The sequence below is a fragment of the Rhineura floridana genome, chromosome 5, assembly GCF_030035675.1.
Source record: "Rhineura floridana isolate rRhiFlo1 chromosome 5, rRhiFlo1.hap2, whole genome shotgun sequence".
In the NCBI taxonomy this organism is placed as follows: domain Eukaryota; kingdom Metazoa; phylum Chordata; class Lepidosauria; order Squamata; family Rhineuridae; genus Rhineura; species Rhineura floridana.
This window is the reverse complement of record NC_084484.1, coordinates 164,155,440-164,178,036: the sequence shown is the minus strand read 5'-3', so window position 1 is coordinate 164,178,036 and position 22,597 is coordinate 164,155,440. Positions and strand designations below refer to the sequence as shown.

At 43.0% G+C, this 22,597-nt stretch overlaps 1 protein-coding gene across 3 annotated transcripts in view; it reads right to left on the bottom strand.

Moving 5' to 3' along the window:
* The window catches only part of LOC133385523 (matrix metalloproteinase-27-like), a 39,493-nt gene extending 19,169 nt beyond the window's left edge, over window positions 1-20,324 (bottom strand). Inside the window, exons 1-4 of one of the 3 annotated variants that reach the window (XM_061628730.1) lie at window positions 20,216-20,324; window positions 8,661-8,899; window positions 1,472-1,620; window positions 1,245-1,373 (exon numbers count right to left, since the gene is read on the bottom strand). In XM_061628730.1, coding sequence (XP_061484714.1) covers window positions 1,245-1,373; window positions 1,472-1,620; window positions 8,661-8,806 — 424 coding nt within the window. In that variant the 5' untranslated portion in view covers window positions 8,807-8,899; window positions 20,216-20,324. Of the gene's footprint in view, window positions 1-1,244; window positions 1,374-1,471; window positions 1,621-8,660; window positions 8,900-10,142; window positions 10,291-20,215 lie in introns of those variants that run through there. The other 2 variants (XM_061628728.1, XM_061628729.1) reach the window with 2 other exon arrangements.
* Between the last annotated feature and the right edge of the window lie 2,273 nt (window positions 20,325-22,597).

Genomic DNA, 22,597 nt, shown 5'->3' with positions numbered 1-22,597 from the left:
TCACTTTAAGATTCCTCAAGGATTCAAACGATCCTTGCATCCTCCAGAATTTATCTTGCACTCCCCTAGACTTAACAGTGAAAGTGCAACCCTTAGCAAATCCTAGTAAAGCAGGAATAGCTGTACAGAAGGAAGCTCTCACTACTCTGTTTTCCCACCAGCTTCAGAGCACAGGAAAAGCCCTGCTGCATCAGACCAAAGGCCCATCTAGGGTCACATTGACATACATTTATTCCACTATTATTCCACTTTGAATAGTCATGGCTTATTCCACAAAGAATCCTGGGAAGTGTATTTGTGAAGGGTGCTAAGAGTTGTTAGGAGACCCCTATTCCTCTCACAGAGCTACAATTCCTAGAGTTCTCTGGGAAGAGGGACTGACTGTTAAACAATCTGCAAACTGTAGCTCTATGAGGGGAAAGGGTCTTCTAACAACTTTCAGGACCCTTCACAAATGACATTTCCCAGAATTCTTTTGGGAAAGCCATTAATTTTTTATAGTGAAATAGTAGTGGAAAAAATGTATGGTATGAATGTGGCACTAGTCCAACATTCTGTTCCCGTAGTGGCCAACCAGATGCCTATGGGAAGCCCAAAAGCAGGACCTGAGTTCCATACATATATGATTATTAAAATATCCCCAAAGGAGGGGTTTCACAAGAACTTTGTATCTAAGTATAAATTCTAAACGATAAAGAACTCCTGTTCAGAAAATTGTATGAAAGGCACTATGGACATATTTTAGCTAAAGTCTCCAGAATGCCACAATTTAAGATTTTTTGTTCAATAAAATACTGATAAAACAGCTCCTTCACTACTGCCTAAATTGGAGTGGAGAATGTTTTTCAGTTTGAGGGCCACATTCCCTTCTGGGGGTCACATGGCAGTGGTGAGTGCGGCCAGAGGCAAAGGGAGGAGGGGCAACAAACATATTTTTTAGCTTTGTACAGTAGACTAGCTTCTACACACACTCACACCTTCTCCGTCCTCCATCCATTCCACCCAGGCAAAAACTCTCAAGGAAGGTGCAAAGCAGGGTTGGTGAAGGGTGTGGCCTGGGAAGAGGGGGTGTGGCCTGAGGGGAGGGGGTGTGGCCTGAGGAAGGAATGTGGTTTGGGGAGAGTCCCAAGGGCCAGGTAGAGAGGCTTGGAGGGGTGCATATGGCCTGGGCCTGAGATTCCCTTCCCCATGACCTAAATAAAAATCAAGTCTGTACTGAACTGTCATTTCTACAAGAAACTTACGAACTAAGCTGGTAGTCCAGTTTTCATCCTCATCAAAGTGGACATTTCCACGGAGGGGATGGCCGGGGGGAAAAGCATGCCCAAGGACTCCCAGAGGACCATCAAAATGCCGAGGACAGAGGCCATGTACTAAACAACAGCATAGGAAGGACTGATTATTCACATACCATTGTAACACAGCAAGGAGCTCAATGAATCTGAAAGCTGCAGAAACATTAGTACATTACCTCTAGTTGCAAACTCAATCATGATGTCTGCTATCCCTTTATGAACCCTGCTGAAAGTCAGAGGAGTTACTGCACTCCAGATTTCAAATGCCTTTTGGAAGGATGTGTCCACATCAGCTTGTTTCATATCAGGTGTGTAATTCACAATCCTAAAAGGACAAAATGCAGGAAGTGCTTTCACCCTCCTTATTATTACTGCTGTTGCAAGCAATGATGAGCTTTCGGAAGACTTTATTCAAGATCAGAGATGAGCTAGAAGAAGTTGCCAAACAGCGTTTGGTTCCTGCCAGATTTCATTTTTTATCTGTTCCAGAATATGGGCTCAATTCACATGACCGCTTCCCCCCCCAATCACATGTGATTAATTTAAGCTGATTTTTTTCTAGGACATTTTGTTGGAATTAACTGGTCTTGTAAATGTTCCAGTTTTCAGATGACTATGTCCTAATGCAGCCCACGTTTAGAAGGTTTTCCAGGATTCATAATATATTCCTATGCATATTTAATCAGAAGGAAGCAGAAGGAAGAAGTGCATAATTATTGCAGTCTTTTTTTTCTTTTTCCTTTGAAGTAAATCCAATGGAGTTCAATGGAGCTCAGTAGGTGTGCTTATGATTTTAGCTTTAGGCTCCAATCTTAAACACACTTACTAGAGAGTAAGACCCACTGAATTCAGTTGGATTTATTTCTGAGCAAACAAGCATAGGGTCTGGTGGTTAATTAGCCTGTGCAGGTGTATTTACAAGATCAGATTAACATGCCAAAATCCAATGAAAGCATCAACTTGGGTTAGGATGAACCTAGGAAGCGGCTTTATACCAAGTCAGACCATCGATCCATCTACCTCAGCATTGTCTACACTGACTGGCAGCAGCTCTTCAAGGTTTCAGACAGGGGACATTCCATGTTGTACCTGGAGATACCAGGGATTGGACCTGGGACCTCTGCAACCAAGGCAGATGCTCTGCCACTGAGCTATGGCCCTTCTCCTGGATGGACTCTACCATGGAAGCAATGGTCATGGAATCAAGGCTAAGAATAGGGAGAGGTTGTCTAGGTCAATCTTAAAGCAACGTAAACAAGGCACTGAATGGCATTTTAAATACACCAATTGGAGAAGGGTTGTGGCTCAGGTGGAGAGCATGCTCTGCATACGGAAAGTCACAGGTTCAGTTCTCAGCATTTCCAGGTAGAGCTGGGAATGTCCCCTGCGTGAAACCTGGGAGAGCTGCTGCCAGTCCGTGTGGACAATACTGAGCTAGATGGATCAATGATCTGACTCTGTTTAAGGCAAGATCCTCTGTTCCTATCGCTATTGTCACATTCCTTGCTATTTGCACATGGAATCATGAGGGATAAGGATCCCCCACCCTTGTTCCTCTGATGAAGTGCTGGATGGAGTTATATGAGTAAGGCTGATCAAACAACCACTTTGCCATGGGCAATGGTGAAGTGGTACATTTGGCCTTACCATGACATACCCCATAGCCATGTCCTCAAAGAGAGTCCAGCAAATGCAGGCAACTTACGTTGGTACTCATACACATATATAATGTAATATTACTCTCAACAACACTCCCTGCTCCCCCACCACCAAAGAGCAGCGATACATAGCAAAATATTAAATTTAGTATGCAAACCTATGCATAGTTACAATCTTGGAAGTAAGCTCCACTGAATTAAGTGGTGTTTTCTTCTGGTTCAGCTTGTAAAACACACTGAGCTTTAGCAAAAGTTCTTCAGCCAACTGAAAAACAACCTTTAGCTTTTCGTTAGAAATGCAAACAAAAACCTGCAAAGGAGTGTTGCCATTTACACTACTGGCATGAAGTAGGAACCCCATTAAAGAAAAGGAAAGAGGTATCCAGCCTCTGCGTGATTATTTGCCTCATTCTCTGACTTTCTCTTTGTCACAAATGAACTTGAAAGCCTCATTATCACCTCATCCACTTGCCATAGCAAGGGCTGTCAGTTACCCCGATGCCCCTGAAGTCCTACAAGTGCTCATTTGCCTCTCAAGCTAACTTGTACATATCGTTATCTGAGTGGGTCTGTAGCCTGAATTCCTGCCCAGCCATATACCAACCCAGCACGTCATAAGGGGAAGGGGAGATAAGAGTAGAGGTAGCCGCTTGCTCGGTGGAAGAAAGAGGCAAAGTTGCTATTATTATTATTATTACTACTACTACTACTACTACTAATCCCTGGGAAGAGGAATTGAAACCGTTCTGAGAGTTGTAGATTTGTGAGAGAAATAGTGGTCTCCTAATAATGCTCAGCACCCCTAGCAAACTAGCAAACCAGGATTCCTTGGGGGAAGCCATGTCTGTTTAAAGTGGCATGACATTGCTTTAAAGTTTGCGGATGATACGAAACTGGGAGGGATAGCTAACACAATGGAAGACAGGAATAAAATCCAAAGGGACCTGGATAGACTAGAAAATTGGGCTGAAATTAATAAAATGACATTCAATAAAGACAAATGCAAGATTCTGCATTTAGGCCACAAAAACAAAATGCACAGGTACAGGATGGGAAATACCCGGCTTAGCAGTAGTGCGTGTGAGAAGGACCTTGGAATTGTAGTGGATCGCAAGTTGAACATGACCCAGCAGTGTGATGCTGTGGCAAAAAAGGCAAACACGGTTTTGGGCTGCATAAACAGAGCTATAGTTTCCAGGTCGAGGGAAGTAATAGTCCCACTATATTCTGCATTATTCAGGCCTCATCTGGAATACTGCGTTCAGTTCTGGGCGCCTCATTTTAAGAAAGATATAGACAAGTTGGAGCGGGTTCAGAAGAGGGCGACGAGGATGATAGCCGGTATGGAGAACAAGTCTTATGAGGAAAGGTTGAAGGAACTTGGCATGTTCAGTCTGGTGAAGAGAAGGCTGAGGGGTGACATGATTGCACTCTTTAAGTACCTGAAGGGCTGTCACATAGAGGAGGGTACAGATTTGTTCTCTGCTGCCCCAGAGGGTAGGACTAGGTCTAATGGTTTTCAGTTGCAGGAGCGTAGATTCAGATTGGACATTAGAAGGAACTTCTTGACAGTCAGGGCAGTTCGGCAATGGAATCGACTGCCTAGGGAGGTGGTGGGATCCCCTTCGCTGGATGTCTTCAAGCAGAGGCTGGACAGCTATCTGCGGGAGATTCTCTAGCTGTGGATTTCCTGCTGTGAGCGGGGGGTTGGACTCGATGGCCTACAAGGCCCCTTCCAACTCTATGATTCTATGATTCTAAATGCATAGTGTAGATGAGGCCTAGTGTCATCTTTTCTCAATATCATTTTTCCTCTCCTCAGGGATACTCTTTCTCCTCAGGTTTTGGGCTCGGTGCACAACCCTGCCTGACAGGATGCCTCTCTCCCACAAAAGAATTAAGCTGCTGTAGTAAAATCCAAATGGTATCAAAACAGCTTGGACATAAGCCTAGGCACCCACAGGATTTTTTTTTCGGAGGGGGGGATAAAACACTGAGAGGGGGGAGGAAGAGTCTGGTTTCTTACAAAAAAGAAAAAAATTAATAGTGCCTGTACATGTTGCCTCATATTTCAGGCTCCACCAATGTGAGAAACTTACTCTTTTTAAAAAAATGAAAGATGGGAATCCAGGGATTATGGTTCATGGGGTGGGGTGGGGACACCCATGGAAGCAGTCAGTGCCAAATACCACTTGTCTGCCAGCCTGCCAAGACTGTTGTGAGAGCCAAGGAGAAGACCTTCCCCTTGATGTCATTCTTGCTGCAAGTTCTATTTGTCAAGCAAAACAAAGGGAAGTATTTCTCCAGAGATGCCCCCCTCTGAGAACAGAAATTTACAGTAAGTTCAGAGTTCCCTCTCTGTGACAGTTATACTGCACAAAGCAATAACTGAGGACACATAAAGCACACATTAGTTTTGTCTGTCGCTTGTTTTTTACATATTTGTTTGGAGCTGTCATGAACAAATTCTAACATGGGCCATTAAGTGTCAGGTTGTCAATAGTTATAGAAATGGGGAGAAATTTTACTGATTTGCATTTAAACGCAAAATGACCTAATTTGCCCTTCCCAAAACAATACGTGATCTGAAATGAAGCTATTTTTGGAAATTCACACTTGTCAGGTTTTGCCATGCAGTTATCCCAGCAAATAACATGTACGAAAATACATAGATTAGGGGGAAGTGTGCGTACAAATGCTTATATTAGTGAAAATAACAAACAAATATGCATTAGGGAAAATTGCTTGCAAAAATGTGTATATTAGACAAAATTGCATACAAATATATATATATATATATATATATATTAGGAGAAATGTGCACTAAAATACTGGTCAGTTCTTGTGAGGGCTTATTTTTAACACTAAAATTTACAGAAATGTAGAAAATGTATTTAAGATTGGGAAAATCAGAAACTGAAGTGGATGGATTCAGCCACCCCTAGTACTGTAGACTCACTTTGAGCAGAAACATCTTTTGTTGTTATTACAAGCCTATTCCATGTACAACTGATGAGATACTCTCCCAATAGCACTCTTCATGTATTCAACAGAACACACGTGGGCATAAAATGTGCACAGGGAACAGGTGCTCAGGCACCAGCCTCACGCCACCCCAGCCTGTCTGTGTTGTGCAGCAAGGTGTGAAACGGCTTCTAAGTGTGTTGGTCTAAACATGCACAGAAGCTTCATTATTATTGTTGTTGTTGTTTTAATTTTCATTTGTCAGTTGCTTTTTTTAAAAAAGGCTGAAAGCAACTTAACAAGATAAAATACAGCAGATAAAACAAGTAAAACCAGAGGGTGTCAAACAATGCAAAATCAGGCCTGATGCCAGTGGGCAGCCAGGTTGGGCACGGGCCCAAGGGCCCTGAAGTCCAGAAGGGCCCCTCCTTAGGCTGGGTCTGGGAGGGTGGAGCTCCCATTTTGCAATCCATGGCAGTATCGGGTCATGGGGCATGATTTGCCGCCAGGCCGACACTGCTGCAGATCGGGGAGCGGAAGCTCCATCCTCCCAGGCAACTCCCCCAAAGCCCCCAGTGTGGTAAATAGGCCCAGCAGTTCCATCTCCCCCACAGCCACATTGCCCTAGGGTTGATGCCCCTGCTGCTATTTTAGATGATGGCAGGCATGCGCACGCTAGCACTTTGATGTGGGAGGTGGAGCTGCCAGGCCTATTAAAGTCTATGCTGGCTGCTTCGGGGGGTAGGGCTGGCGAGCATCATGACAACCCAGGTCCATGGCAGTCTGGTGCCCAAGCACCCAGTCATGCCTGGTGCTGGCCCTGCCTAAAATGCTAATCCAGTAACTGAAAAATGACAAGTCCTACTCATCCTTCTTAAAAGATGAGCACCACCACAGATGCCAGCTTAGCTACCAAAGGTCTGAGTGAATGAAAAGGGTTGTATTCAACATAGCACTAAGACTAAGTTTCTGTCAGTGCAAGGATTTCTCCTTACAGGACAGAATAATCTCATCTTTTCCTCTCCCTTCACCCCCCAAATCTGTTTTGGTTTTTCTCTCAAACTTCTGGAGCAGATTTGGGCACCGCATGGCATGATGAGGGGAAAAGCAGGAATCCCTTTGCACCAGTGCTAATCCTTGTGCTAGCGCAAAACGTTAGCTGAATACCATCCAAACATCTTAGCCTGGCACCTAAAAACTATTAATGATGATGCCAGACATGCTTTCCTGGGGAGAGCATTCCACTGATGGAGGGTCACTGGCCCTGTACCTCCCTTCGGTGAGGAATATGGCGAAAGCGATGAAGACTGCAAAGTCTAGGTTTGTTTGCATGGGGAGAGGCAGTCCCTGACGTATTGTGCTGCCTTTGTTGTTGTTGTTCTGTTCCTCCAAGTCGACTACGACTTATGGAGACCCTATGATTCAGTGACCTCCAAGAGCATCTGTCATGAACCACCCTGTTTAGATCTTGTAAGTTCAGGTCTGTGGCTTCCTTTATGGAATCAGTCCATCTCTTGTTTGGCCCTCTTCTTCTACTCCCTTCTGTTTTTCCCAGCATTATTGTCTTTTCTGGTGAATCATGTCTTCTCATTATGTGTCCAAAGTATGATAACCTCAGTTTCATCATTTTAGCTTCTAGTGATAGTTCTAGTTTAATTTGTTCTAACACCCAATTATTTGTCTTTTTCGCAGTCCATGGTATCCGCAAAGCTCTCCTCCAACACCAGCTGCCTAAAAACCGATAATGATGGTGCCAGGCGCATTTCCTGGGTTGTTCTCATGATTGAGCACCCTGATAACACAAGCTTCCGAATTGTGAAAGGGCTTCTAAGTGCATTCAGCCAAACATGTTTAAGAAGCTTCATTTCCACCCATTGTGGGAAAGTGAGGCATGGAATGGATGGGGCCACTGGAGATAGGGATGGAAAGATCTGTATGTTTCGATTCTCTCAGGTTCTGATTTTCCCAGTCTTAAATTCAACTCTACACATTTTTGCAGTAATTTGTGATTTTAATAAAAACAATCCTAATGAAAATTCTCCAGCATTTTAATGTGAATTTCTACTAATAAAGACATTTTGTAGAAAGTTTTGAATGATGTACACATTTTTGCAAGTAATTTCTCATCATATAAGGCATTTCGTGTGTTATTTTCACTCATATTTATTTTTATGCATGCTTTCCCCCACTATATTTACTTTATTTTATTTATTTATTGCACTTGTATACCGCCCCATAGCCAAAGCTCTCTGGGCGGTTTACAGCAATCAAAAACATTAAAGAAATATACAATTTCAAACACATATTTTAAAAATAATTTAAAACACAATTTTAAAAATTTAAAACAATTTCAAACACATGCTAAAATGCCTTTTATATATGCATATGCATTTTTGTAAGCATTGGTTGGCAAACTGCATAGCAAAATTCAAATAAATGTGAATTTCGAAGGATGGCTGTGTTTCAGTTCTCATTGTTTTGGAAAGTGTCAATTTGATAGACTTGGCTTGAAATGTGAACTGAATCGAAATTCTTCCCCAGCCTTAACTGGAGGCAGGACCAACGTGCATGCTTGCTCTCCCCAGATACCTTAAATCCACATGTGTTCTTTTGAGCACACATATAAGACTACTCTAACAGCTAAATCCCATGCATAGTTCAAATGGGGCTTTCTCCCAGAGAAATGTGCTTAGGCATACAACACTGATCTCTTTCATTTATTGTCGTACCACATTTTTATTACCTGTATGTAAGCTTGGTTTTTTCCCATCCAGGAAGAGCCAATACATACTGTCCAATATCAGGTACACCACATCTTGGTTGCTGCATCACTTTCAGTGTGTCTGCATCTATCTTTCCAGTTACATTCAGTCCAAAAAATTCTTGCATTTGTTGGATTTTGTCCACAAAGGATGAACTACTGCTTTTCCAGCTTTGCTGTCTCAGTTCTTTTTCTTGCTCATAAAACTGATTGAGATATTCCTGATCAAAATAAAAAATTGTATATTTATTACAGGATTGGGGAGGGGGCATTGTACCATCCTTGCAAATAAGCACATAAAAGTTACTAGCCTGCTAAAAGGCTAGAAGCTTGCGTTTCCATGATGAAAGGGGGCAAGGATGAGGGAGCCACCAGGAAAGTGGATAATGGCTTACATCAGCCATGTAGGTAACCTCTTGCCTGGTCACCACAGGTGACTAGGAACTCTATGCAGACGAGTGAGCAAAGTCTCAGGATAGGCAGTCATAATAACATTACTTATACCAGAGGGGCCTGAGGTCACAAGATCATTTTTCTTTTCAATTACATTTTATTAAGCAATTCCCCCTCTATTTCATCCAGGTACAACAATGAGAGAATCTGAAACACTGAGAACAAAAGGTAAGCGTTGTAGTGACCTAGGAAGTGAGAATCATCTGTAGGTCTAAGAAGTAAGATGCTGAAAGAACTCACAGTGTACACCATAAGAATAACTCCACCCCTCCCTCCGTAGATACTTGTTGAATCCAACCCTCCTCCCCCTAAACAAAAAGTACAAAGAGAAAAAGGAAAAGAAGGAAAGATGAAGGGAGAATGTCATTTCTTTACTTCTAAGTGGTTGTAACATAGATGGTCATCCAGTGCAAAAGAAGAATGGAGATTACCATGGGTTGATTATCTGCTGAAATCAAGAGGCTGAGGTAAGACTTGAACTAGTCCACACATTTATGGTGCATTACATTACCTCTCAGCACTAAGGGGCAAGTAAAGAAAGCACTTACGTTTTTTCTTAAAATCAGCCTCAACAACAACAACAGGTAACAGTATTTAGAATTTGTGTAGCACCTTTCAAGTGTTTGTTGTGCTTCGCATGCATTATCTAGTTGCAATCCTTGCAACAACCCTGCAAGGTAATTCAGTATTATTCTCCCCATGTTGCAGATGGCGGAAGGGACTGAAGCTGAGAGACTGTGGCTTGCCTAAGGGTCACCTTCATGGCCAAGTTCATGGCAAAGGTGAGATCAGAATCAGGGACTTCCTGATTTGGAGTTCACTCTCTGTCTTAGCCACTGCACTACATTTAGAAGAGCTCTCATTTCTGGTCAGCCACACAATTCTTGCCCCTCTCCAAATACCCTGAAGGCTTGCCTCTGGAGGAAGCGCCCCTGAATCAGCTAGACACAGGCTTTGAAAGACATGCAAGGAAAGGCCTCAAAGTTTGTCAGCGGCTGATCATATTGTTACCTGTGCAAGGCGCCTATTTTGTTCTTCATTTTCTTTCCCTGAAAATACCGGGAATCCATAAGAAAATACAACTGATAGAAGCAAGAGCAGAAGACTCTTCATCCTAAAAACGGTTGTCTTGTTTAGGGAGAAGGGCTGATGCACACACTGCTATTGCAGTGATTCTGACTTTCAGGCTTCTTTGAGGTTTATGTTTCATAAAACCAGCTGTGAACTGACTCACAGTTCATTATGCTCTGATTAGCAACAGAAAGCATATGCATCAGTAGAGGATGTCACAACACAATGCAAGTAAACTCAAAAGCCTGGTTTTGTAACCCTTTCTTGCATCTAATAAGTAGCATTCTCCAAAAAACACTTTCTGACCCATCTTTAAAATGGCTTCTTAATGCTAAATATATTTAGTGCCTCATGTTTTTGCGTTACTTCTTAACAAGAAGGTGCACTTAGGATGAAGATGTAAAGCAGAAAATGTTCCAGCAGCTCTTGGGTGGCTATCTTAACACATAAGCAAGCCATGCATACCTCCTCCTCCTCCTGCTTGCTGTGCTTGCTGGGGCTGGTGGGAGTGGGAGTCCAATAATATCTGGAAGGCCATCCCTGCTGTATAACCTCATGCAATGAGTTGTTTAGTGATACTTTCTCCTAAGTAACTGTATATAGGACTCCAGCTTTCATCTCTAGAGGGTAAGAGAGGACTAGAACCAGACGTCCACTGTACGTAGGCCTGCCTACAAGTTCTATTTGGTTATCAGGCACAACAGGCAGGGACTTTTCTGTGATAGCCTCAACTTTGTACTTTTTGGGGGCAGCTTTTTCCTAATTTAAGCCTTTATATTTTATGTTGCTGGAATCCAGACTGCTGGTTTTTAAGTTAGCTTTAACTGCTCTGTGTTTAAAATAATTTTGTCCTCTTGTTATTTAAATTGCCTAGTTTTGTTTTAAATGGCATTGAGCAGTGTTCAACCAGTTGCACTAGTGGAAGCTATTGCAAGGATTCCTGCTAGCGCAATGGGACTTTCCCCTCTCTCCTCCCCATTCTGCACCCTCCCCATATATGTTCTACAGGATCGGGAGAACCCCCAGAAGAGTGTGTGATGGAACAATCTCTTTAGCACTACGTTGAATACAACCCTTTGTGTTTTTATTATATGTAAGCTTCCTTATGAGTTTATAAATAATAAATGTAAAAATAATGAATACTCAGAATCTTTCCCAGAAGGCAAAAGAGTTATTAACCAGGGACAGGTAGCTGAAATTAAAGGCTCCATATTGAATCAACATGGGCAATCAGGTGTATATGAAATGACTTCTCTGGATTTGCTGTTCTTATGGAGGCTCCTCAAACAGTTTTTCTGCTTGGTCTCGGAATTACCTGTGTGTGTTTTTGTGCAGATCAAAAGAGGGAAGGAAGGAATAAGACAGAGACAGCAAACTATAGATGTCAGATTAGACCAAACGTCCACAGTTATCCCACAGCAGCTAACCAGATGCTGCCAGGATGCCCTTAAAGAGCTAAGAACTTTCTCTGGCTTCCCCCCCGCTCCCCACCCAGAGTTTTCTAAAACTCTGCTATTAATGAAAAGTTGCTTATTCTTCCTCTGTTGAGTAATTTTGCAAAATATGTTTCAAAACCCATATACTCCATAACAGGATGCTGTCAACAGGATGGTGCATGATCCTGTACAGCAGGGATGTCTGCCCCTTCAAATGATGTTGGACTACAGCTCCCATTAAACCAGGCCATTGGCCATGTGTGCTGCGGTTTATGGGAGTTGTAGTCCAACACCACTTGGAGGGCCACAAGTTCCTTATCTCTGCCTCCTCTCAAGGTAATTATACAGCCAAGAGAGTGGCCAGCATGGATTTTTCACATTCCGCAATGTTAAATGGAAAATACCCCCATGCAATTCTGATGCTTCCCATAAGCTCATTTCAAAACAAAACCTTACAAAATTTATAGTTCTGAACACATAAATGCTTGCTTAACAACCCTCTAAGTTTTATGGTGATACACAAAACACTCAGAGAGAATACAGAGTTCAAAGTGCAACACAAGAGAAAAGAAGTCCAGACCCCTGTTGGATTTTTTTCTGTCAGTGGTCTCATAATCTGTTGAAATTAATTAAAAATCAGCCATGTTCACAAAGAACCTTTAATCTTATTACTGACCTTGGTCCATATTCTGATCTTCATTTTTTGCAGTTTAAAAGTTTAAAAAATGCCTGGCTGATTTTTAATTAATTTAAGAAATTTAATATTGAACTCGATGATAACTTCGGGCATGCTCAGTAAGAACCAACTGTCAGTGTTCTAAAAGCTAGACTCACAGCTGCTTGGCTTGCAGCTTGCCCAATCAGGGGGCCACACTAGGGTTGCCAGGTCAGAAGCATCCCAAAACCTGAGATTTGAGGGGCAGGCCCTAGTGATGTCATGGGGTGGGCCTGAGTGATGTCATGGGATGGGCCCCAGTGATGTCACAGGGCAGGCCCCAGTGATGTCATTAAGCATGATACATTAAGCATCAATCACAGTTGCTTGGAGCATACAATTAAAAAAATATATCTGATTGGAAATTAAGATAGAAATCTTAGCTGAAAGGTGGAGCCTGGGTAGGGAACATTTAATCTAGCCTACTTGCTTTCAGCAAGAAGAGTTAAGTGCTTTCAGGCCAGACCAGTCACCAGAAGGTCACTGTAGGGACAAAAGAGCTTAGTGTTGTGAAGATGTTAGATGGGAGCTTTGGGGAGTAAAGATGGGTGCTCCTGAAGGCTGCAATTCTAAACACACCTACTAAGGGATTAAGCCCCATAGAACTCAACAGGACTGACTTCTAAGTAGATATAGTTTGGATTGTGCTGTTGGTAAACCTTGACTAGGGTTCTTCTTCAAAGACATCCATATCCAAGCAGGGTTGGCAACCCCCTGCCTGGAATACCCTGCCCTTATGTTTTAACGTGGCTGCTCCAAACTTTTTTACAGATTTGACCCTTCACTTCAGAAAGAAGTATGATAAATGAGTAAGAAGTATCTTTTAAAATTGTTCTTTTCAATTCACTCTTGAATGCACATCATACCTAGGGCAGATCCACATCATTCATTTAAAGCACATTCAACACCCATTTGAAGCACATGAATCCCACCACAGAATCATGGGAACTGCAGTTTAAGAGTGGTGAGAACTATAACTGTGAGGGGGAAATGACACTTCCCAGAATTCTTTAGGGGAAGTCATGCACTTTAAATGCGAGTTGGATGTGCTTTACACATATTGTGTGAATCCGCTTAATAAATTTTGCCTGCATGTAAATTGTTTTAATTAATTTTTCAAAATGGAAATGAGCTATAAACTGTAGTGGGTGACCATGGGCTACTCACCATCTCTCAGCCTATCTGCCCCTCAGGATGAAAACAATGGAGAGCCATGACTACCCCAAGGCATACTCAAAATGTAAAGGAAGTATTGTACAACCATAGTGTGAAATCGGATACTTATAGGGACACAATATGACAAAACTGGGCGGAAGTAACGAGTGGGTACCACAGGGCTCGGTCCTGGGCCCAGTGGTCTTCAACATTTTTATTAACAACTTGGATGAGGAGGTACAGAGCATGCTTATCAAATTTGCAGATGATACAAAATTGGGGGCATAGCTAATACCGTGGAAGACAGAAAGAAAATTCAAAGGGACCTTGATAGGCTGGAGTATTGGGCTGAAAACAACAGAATGAAATTCAACAGGGATAAATGCAAAGTTCTACACTTAGGAAAGAGAAACCAAATGCACAGTTATACGATGGGGGATACTTGGCTCAGCAATATGACATGTGAGAAGGATCTTGGAATTGTCGTTGATCACAAGCTGAATATGAGCCAACAGTGTGGTGTGGCTGCAAAAAAGGCAAGTGCTATATTAGGCTGCATTAACAGAAGAATTGTTTCCAAATCGCATGAAGTATTAGTTCCCCTCTATTCAGCACTGGTTAGGCCTCATCTTGAGTGCTGCATCCAGTTCTGGTCTCTGCACTTCAAGAAGGATGCAGACAAACTGGAACAGGTTCAGAGGAGGGCAACAAGGATGATCAGGGGACTGGAAACCAAGCCCTGTGAGGAGAGACTGAAAGAACTGGGCATGTTTAGCCTGGAGAAGGGAAGACTGAGGGGAGATATGATAGCACTGTTCAAGTACTTGAAAGGTTGCCACACAGAGGAGGGCCGGGATCTCTTCTCGATTGTCCCAGAGTGCAGGACACGGAATAATGGGCTCAAGTTGCAAGAAGCCAGATTTCGACTGGACATCTGGAAAAACTTCCTAACTATTAGAGCCATACGACAATGGAACCAATTACCTAAAGAGGTAGCGAGCTCTCCAACACTGGAGGCATTCAAGAGGCAGCTGGACAGCCATCTGTCGGGAATGCTTTGATTTGGATTCCTGGATTGAGCAGGGGGTTGGACTTGATGGCCTTATCGGCCCCTTCCAACTCTACTATTCTATGATTCTATGAAAATATTTATATAAATATGTTTATTATTTATACAACCTGTAAAGATATTTATAGTGCAATCCTATGTTTGTTTACTCAGAAGCAAGTCCCAATGTATTCAATGGGGCTTACTCAACCAGGGAAAACTGTACCCTGAAGTGATAAGGAACTTGTTCTTTTAGCAAGTCTTTTAAGTTGAGACCTTATCCCAATCTTTGTTGGAATTGCTTTTTAATATGTTTTAAAACCTTTTCCTTAAAAAAATGTTTTTGAAGCTTTTAAAAATGTTTTCCTCCTCCCTCCTATACCATCCCTCTTGCTCCCCTTCCCGTTCCTTCTCTTCTCCTGTCCACTCCCCTTCTAATCCCCTCCCTCCTACTCCCCCTCCCCCTGCTTTCCCTCCCTCCTTACCTCTCCCGTCCCCTTCCCCTCCTCGTCCTCCTCCATGGTCAGTGTTACCCATTCTAAGCATGATTGTACAGGAGTAAATCCCATTGAACTCAATAAGCATGCAAATGATCAGAGCTGCCTTTCCCCTCCCTCTCCCCCTCGCTCCTCTCCTTCCCCCTGTCCTTCCCCTCTCCTCTCCCTTCCTCCTCCCTTCTTCTTCCCCTCTCCTCTTCCTTCTTCCTCTTCCCCTGCCCACTTCAGCCCTCCCCTCCTCCTCTCCCTCTCCCCATCCCCTGTGGTCAGTTTCACCTATCATAAGCATAATTGCAGAGGAGTAAATTTCATTGAACTCAATAAGCATGCAAATGATCAATTTATTCTCAGCAAATTTGCACAGGATCCCATTTCTTACCTCCTGGATTAAAAAGCAGAGAAATTCACTTATAGCAAAAAAAAAAGCCCTTACAGTTTAAGAATGTACTTATAGCCAACAGCTATTTCTATCAAACTAAAAAGCAGGGAAATTGGGCAGCTATAGTGAATGCACTAGGGGAGCAGGAGACCTGACCTCTTCTCTGAGATATTGTACTGCCCTTGGACCAATAACTGCCTCTCAGCCTCAGAGGGAGGCAATGGTAAACCACCTCTGAATACCGCTTACCATGAAAACCCTATTCATGGGGTTGCCATAAGACGGGATCGACTTGAAGGGAGTCCATAGGTACGTTCTTAAACCGCAAGGGTTTTTTGCCTATTAGTGAATATAGGTACTAGGGAGAAAAGAAACACCCGGAATCTCAGAGGGCTGGGAGGTTCATCATCATTGTCTACAACATGGACTGTTACTAAATTTCCTCCTGTGACTTTCATCACAATGAGGAAATGTCTGCTTTGTGTTTTAAGGTTCTTGCTTAACCTTCCTCCTAGAGCATAACACCATTTAAATAGCACAGCAGAATGTGACTTTCGGGTATAAGGGGATTGGACCACAACCTCATCAATTATAAGCTCTTACCCCAAGGTAGGGATGGAAAGATCTGTCAATTTCGGTTCTCTCACTTTCTCATTTTTCTAATCTTTAAATTCAGTTCTCCACAACATTTCTGCAGCAATTTGCATTTTCTAAAAACATTTTCTAAAAAAACCGTCATGAAAATTCTCCAGCATTTTAGTGAGAATTTCTCCTAGTAAGCACATTTTTGTAGGTAGCTTTGACTAATGGGCACATTTTTACAAGCTGTTTCTCGTCATATTATGCATTTTGCATGTTATTTTTACTCATTCATTTTTATGCACACAAATTTTGAAGGATGGCTATGTTTGAGTTCTCATATTGTTTTGGAAAGGGCAAATTTGATAGATTCGGCTTGAGATGCGAACTGAATCAAAATTCTTACCCGTCCCTAGCCCAAGGTGGAATCCTCCTTTCATTAGCCCTGCCAGGTGTGGGCTTCTTTCATTAGCTTCAGAATGACAAGGAAGAAAGACATATAAGATGTCAGGAAGGGTGGATTACAACAGAACCATTAGCCATACTGAGAGAGGGAAAGTATTTAGGAATGGGGAGGGAAACGACTTTAACAGAGCAATCCAAACATCAGGGATGAGGGAGAACTGAAGGCAGACGAACCACTTTTTCCAATGCCCTTCTGAATTGCAAGTGGTGTTTTTGGTTGCTCCCTGTATGCCTGTTCTTTCTTTTCCATGAAACCGCCCCCCCATTTTTTCCAATGGGAGGGTATAATCTAGGGCTCTACATGCCCCCCCCAATCCAGCACTTTGGAACAGTCCTGATCTGGCCCGGGATGATTCGGCACTGACCCAACCCGGATCAAGGCCCCAAACCGATTTGGGTTGCACAGTGTTTACATCAAATTTAAAATCCCCCACTGCTAGATTGCTCTGCCTTTTGACAGTCCTGGATCCCTCTGGGTGGAACTGATACAACCCAGGGTGATCCGAGGTTGCCTCCCTCAACCCACTCTGGCCAAGTCCCAGGTTGGCCTGAACTGGCCTGATTTGGTGCAGGATCTGAGATTCATCTGGACCCAGTGCACAGCCCTAGTAAAAACATGACTATGGCCTCCTTTTGTGGGGCATGTTGGGGAACTGGGAAGGCTATGGAGGTCATTCCTTCCCCTGATGTGCCTCCATCTTGCTCCCCGTTTGCTTTTTCTGTTGTTGGAGCTCCAGCGTTGCTAAGACAAGGGCTCTGAAGGTTTCGGCAGTAGTGGGGGGGAGCCTCGCAAACTTGGAACACCCCCTCTGGGATGGAGAGCTTGGGGCCTTCCAATGACGCAGAATGAAAGAAGATTCAGGACAGGTACAAGAAAGTACTTCTGCACACAGCATGAACTATGGAGTGCAGTCCCACAAGAGCAGAGCTTGGAAGATTACTTTTAAAAAGTAATAAATTACAGTTACAGTTACATGGCCCAAAAAAGTAGCAATTACCGTTACAATTACAATTGCTCTGAAAGTAACTGATTACTTTACTTTTCCTCCAAAGTAATCACTACAATTACATTTCAGTTACTTAAAAAAAAACACCTACAAGGTGCTGGCCTTGGCTGCTGCACATCTAAGTAGCCTAAAACAACATTAAAAATAAACAAACACATACAAAGGTAGTAGAATAATTATTTTTATTCATAAGATAGCAATGGTGGTCTCTCTACTGGTAAGGGTGGGACAGGGAGGCTGAGGTCACTACTCAGATCTTTGCACATCAAACCAAGTGCAACCCACTCCACTCAGCCAGCCAGCATAATCTCTCTCACTTAACCACCTCCCGGACCCTGCCCTGCCACCAACAAAGGGACACTCACTCAAGCAAACATTTTCCCCAGAGATGCAAAAAAGTTAAAATACTGCAAATGCAGCACAGTAGCCAGAGAGGGGGTGGAGGCCACTTTGTGTGCCAAGCGCAAACACAGTATTCACACACACACACACACACACACACACACACACACACACTTGTCGTCTTTCACCTCCACAGTTCTCCATTCTGCTGCTGCCTCCTTCTCCTCCTTTATCCATGTTCTTGACCATGATTTTCATCCACAAATCAGAGGAGCAGAAGACTTCCTCTGCTCCCCCCCAAAGTAATGCCCCAAAGTAATTCTGGAAACGTTACAATTACTCCACAAAAGTAGTAAGATTACTCCTAGTTCTATTACAATCAAAATGTAAAGGAATTACCCACTCGTTACTCAAAAAAGTAATGAATTACAAGTAATTCGTTACTTGTAACTAGTTACTCCCAAGCTCTACACAAAAGGCAGTGCTGGTCACCAACTTTAACAGAGGATTAGACAAATTTATGGAGGAGATAGTGCTGCTGCATTCAGATCCTACTTTTGGGCTTCCCAGAGACTGGCCACTGTGAGAACAGGATGGTGCACTAGATGGGCCTCTGACCTGATCTGACAGCACACTTTGTGTGTTCTTGCAACCTCCTCATAGAGGGAGATCCAAAACATCCTACTGGCCCTGGGATGCCCTCCTGGGAACTGCAGAATCATAGTCTAAATTGCATTTTGAAACATTGTAAACCAGCCTTTGCCCTCTCTGTGCTCTCCAGCATCAAGCAGAGGGCTGAATTACCAATTACCTCCCCACACTGGGCTCCTACTGGGAGGAAGGGCGGGATATAAATAAATAGATATATTAAAGAATCTAAAGGGAGAGAATACTACGAGAGAACAGTGCAGAAAGGAATTTGGTAACGTGAGCCGTGGGTTTCTACATATCTTAGAATTGCAATGGGAAGGTGATGTCACAACATGATGTCCTGTTGTCTAATCTTATCTCTTTTACAAGCCGCAATTATGACATTACTCCATGTCAGCGGGTTGAATTCCTTGCCAGTTTCCATTGTGGGATAAACATCAGTATGGAGAATGCATCTCATCTTGAGGCTATGTGTTTTTAAGCATACGTCCGACTAGTTTCTTTGGTGAACTGAAACAAATGAAGAATAGTGATGGACACTTGCTTTGGAAGGGGAAAGTCTGCATAATATGGAATAATAAGAGTGGCATTTTGTAATGTTGGGGGGGGGAGATAGAGAGAGCTTTTAAAAGGTTTCTGAATGTATGTTCCAGAAAGAGGTCTTTCAGTCATAAAATGTAGAGTGGGACTAAGTCCTTGTAAGGCCATCTCATTCAACCCTCTGCTTGATGCTATCACACACACACCAGTCTTCTGGGTTGAATAGATTGAGTCAATCTCCAAAACTGCCTGGAGGTATTCTTTTCTGAAGGTGTGGGAAAAACACATTGTACGTGGTTTGTATTCTTTTTTGATACTGTACCATTATTTCATTTCTGTATTTGAAAATAATAAAATTAATATTTTTTTAAAAAAACTGTTTGGAGGTGAGACCAGCAGGAGGATTAATGGCCGGAGGGAGGCATTTGCAGAGGAGAACTGGTGGGCATGGGGGTGGCAGGTAAAGGCCTCTCTTCTGCCCACCTGCAAACTGTTCCTTAGAAGCACCCCCCAAAGTGCCCCTGTTATCTCACCCAACACCCCCACATTCTCATTATTTTAACAAGTGCCAGACTGGGACTAGGCAATGTGTTCAAATTGGGCTGTTTTATTGGGGGGGGGGATAGAGAGAAAGCAGTGGAATGCAGAAATAACTGGTTAAGACTAGTAATTGAAAGAATAAAGAAACCCCATTATTACTACAAAGAGGTAAAGTCATACATGCTGAAGCAGACATGTGGCCTGCACTCAGGGAGCCATTACTAACTAACTGAGAACAAAGAAAAAAGAGAAGGGAGGAGAAACGTCTGCAAAAACAACAAACACTTTAGAAGAGGAATCAGCAGCAGGAAGAATAGGTTGCCTTTCTGTCTATTGCCTCCCCTTCCACTGGTTCAGGTCACTTGTAACTGCCCGGCCTCCAAGAGGTCTGCTGTATCTTTAAAAGCTGTGCAGGGGAAGGGAGAATTGCACTTTGTGGTTTTTCCCATTATAGTGTTGCAAGAACACCTGCACTTGGCTGACTTTCTCTTCTCCTAAAGATACAGGATCAGTCTCAGGCCCTGAACCTGGCAACCCTACTTGTAACATGTATTGATGCTTTACTCCCAACAGACAGAACATGTAAAAATCCTCTGTGTGTGTGTTTTAGTGTTCCTCTCTCTTGTTTCCCCTCCTTTTTCCATAAAAAAAAATCTTACTTGGGGAAGGTGGCAACAGATGATGAAGGCCTCTCAACCTCTGTGAGCTGAGGAGAAGCATCTCTTGCCAGAAAGGGAGCTCTCTGATGCCTGTTGCCTGCTGTTGTAGACTGGACTCACATTACAGTGAAACATAAGAAGAGCCCTGCTGGATCAGGTCAAAGGCCCATCTCATCAGGCATCATCTTCTCACAGTGACCAACCAAATACCTCTGGGGAGCCTGCAAGCAGGACCTGAGCACAAAAGATTCTCCCCACCTGTGATTCGCAGCAACTGGCATCCACACGTATACTGCCTCTGATGGTCGAGGTAGAGCACAACCATCATGCCACTAGTATCATACCGCTAATAATGCAAAGCTCATCAACATTTGCATTATTAGTGCTATGCTCATGTGACCATTGCTTGGCAGGGCCAGCTCTAACATTTGGAGATGGAGGAAGCCACCTCAGCTTAAAAATAAAGGTGATAGTAAAGTATAATAGAAATAAAATGTTACTTTACACAGTCATGAAAAAAACACACCATTCCAACACAGTTATTTTACATGAACATAAGAAAAAAGAAGAAACCTGCTAGATCAGGCCAAAGGCTCATCTAGTCTAGCATCCTGTTCTTAAAGGGGCCAACCAGATGCCTATGGGAAGTTCTCAAGCAGGACCTGAGTGCAAGAGCACTCTCCCCATCTGCGATTCCCAGTAACTGGTATTCAGAACTGCCTTTCCTGGATATTTTTTCTTAATTAATGTTATTTGCTATTTAATTTAATTTTTTGTACAATGTATTGGTTTATTGATGTATTGGTTTATTGATGTATTGACTTGTTGATGTATTTTTATATTTGTGTTTACTTTTTCTGTAAGCTGCCTTGAGGGCTGTTTGGCCGAAAGGCAGGGTATAAATAAACATTAACATAACATAACATACTGTCTCCAACAGTGGAGGCAGAGCATAGCCATTGTGGCTACCATTGATAGCTTTATCCTCCACGAATCCAGCTGCAAATTATGCTCTGCATATCATCTGCAACTGAGAAAAGACCCCACAGGATCTCTCCTGTCAGGGTGGGAGCCTTTGTCACCTATTATCCCCCATTACCCAAAGTAAGGATTTTTAATCCCCCCCCCTGAGATGGTGGAGGCAGGGTGTGAGCCCCAGCTTGAATCTGGTCATGTATGAAGGAAACTTTATTAGGGCCACATTCACATCATAATTCCACTATTATTCCATTTTAAACAGTCATGGCTTCTCCCAAAAATCATGGAAAGGATAGTTTGGGAAAGGTGCTGAGAATTATCAGGAGACCCCTATTCCCCTCACAGAGAATTGCACAGTGGCAGTATCGTAGTCAATGAGGAAACATAGAGCCTCAGTGTCCAGAGTTCTCTGGGAGAAGGGCTGACTATTAAGACTCTCTAGGAACTGTAGCTCTTTGAGAGGAGTAGGAGCCTCCTCTCAGCACCCTTCACAAACTACACTTCCCAGGATTCTTTGAGGGCAGCCTTGACTATTTAAAGTGGAATTATAGTGGAATAAATCTATGGTGTGAATCTGAATCTTGCCCACTTTACTCAAGAGGGGTGAATTCACATTTCAGCCATCCCCCTTGGTTATACTCATTTCATGTTATTTGAGATCGATTGGTTATCATTATTTTTTAAGAGTCGTCAGGATCTGAAAATATATGTGTGGCATACCATTCACAACCCTGGTGTGGGGTTGGGCTGGTCATTCACTGGTCAATCCACTTCCTGTGTAGCTTGGAAGAATTTGGTTACATGTGCCTCTGAGCATATGGTGAGTGGTGGCAACACCTGCCATCTCCAGAGATGGAAAATTACATTTTTATGTTTGTTGGTGTTCTTCTTACTTTCCTTCTTTCCTGTGATACTACTGTTCCTACAGAGAATCCAGGCTAGAAAATGATAGTTCTCTTATTATTCATCCTAGAAATCTGTGTCAAAAAAGGGAGCTATCCAAACCCAAGATCCACCAGGATGAGTGAGTTAGAATCTCAACCCTGGCGTAAGTCCCTCTTCCTGGCTCAGCCGGGGCTCAGCTGGCTCAGCCAAGTCAGTGCAGGTGTCAAAAAAAGGGGTGTGTCATGGGTCGGTCTGGGCAGAGGGGGGAATTACACTGGATCCTAACTCTGTTCAGCTCAGTTATGTGACCTGGCAACCCAGTAGAACTAACACTGGCAAAAAGGGTGGTATAAGTCAAACTTTGTTTTAAAGACTTGTTTTCCCTCTGCCAGGCTTGGGCCGGCTCAGCTGGCAGTAGCTTCACTCCTGAATGGGGTTGGATCTGGTATACTTTAAAGTGTTCAATCTAAGCTGGCATAAATGATGCTGGCTTCTCATAGTTAGGATTGCTCCCTAAAA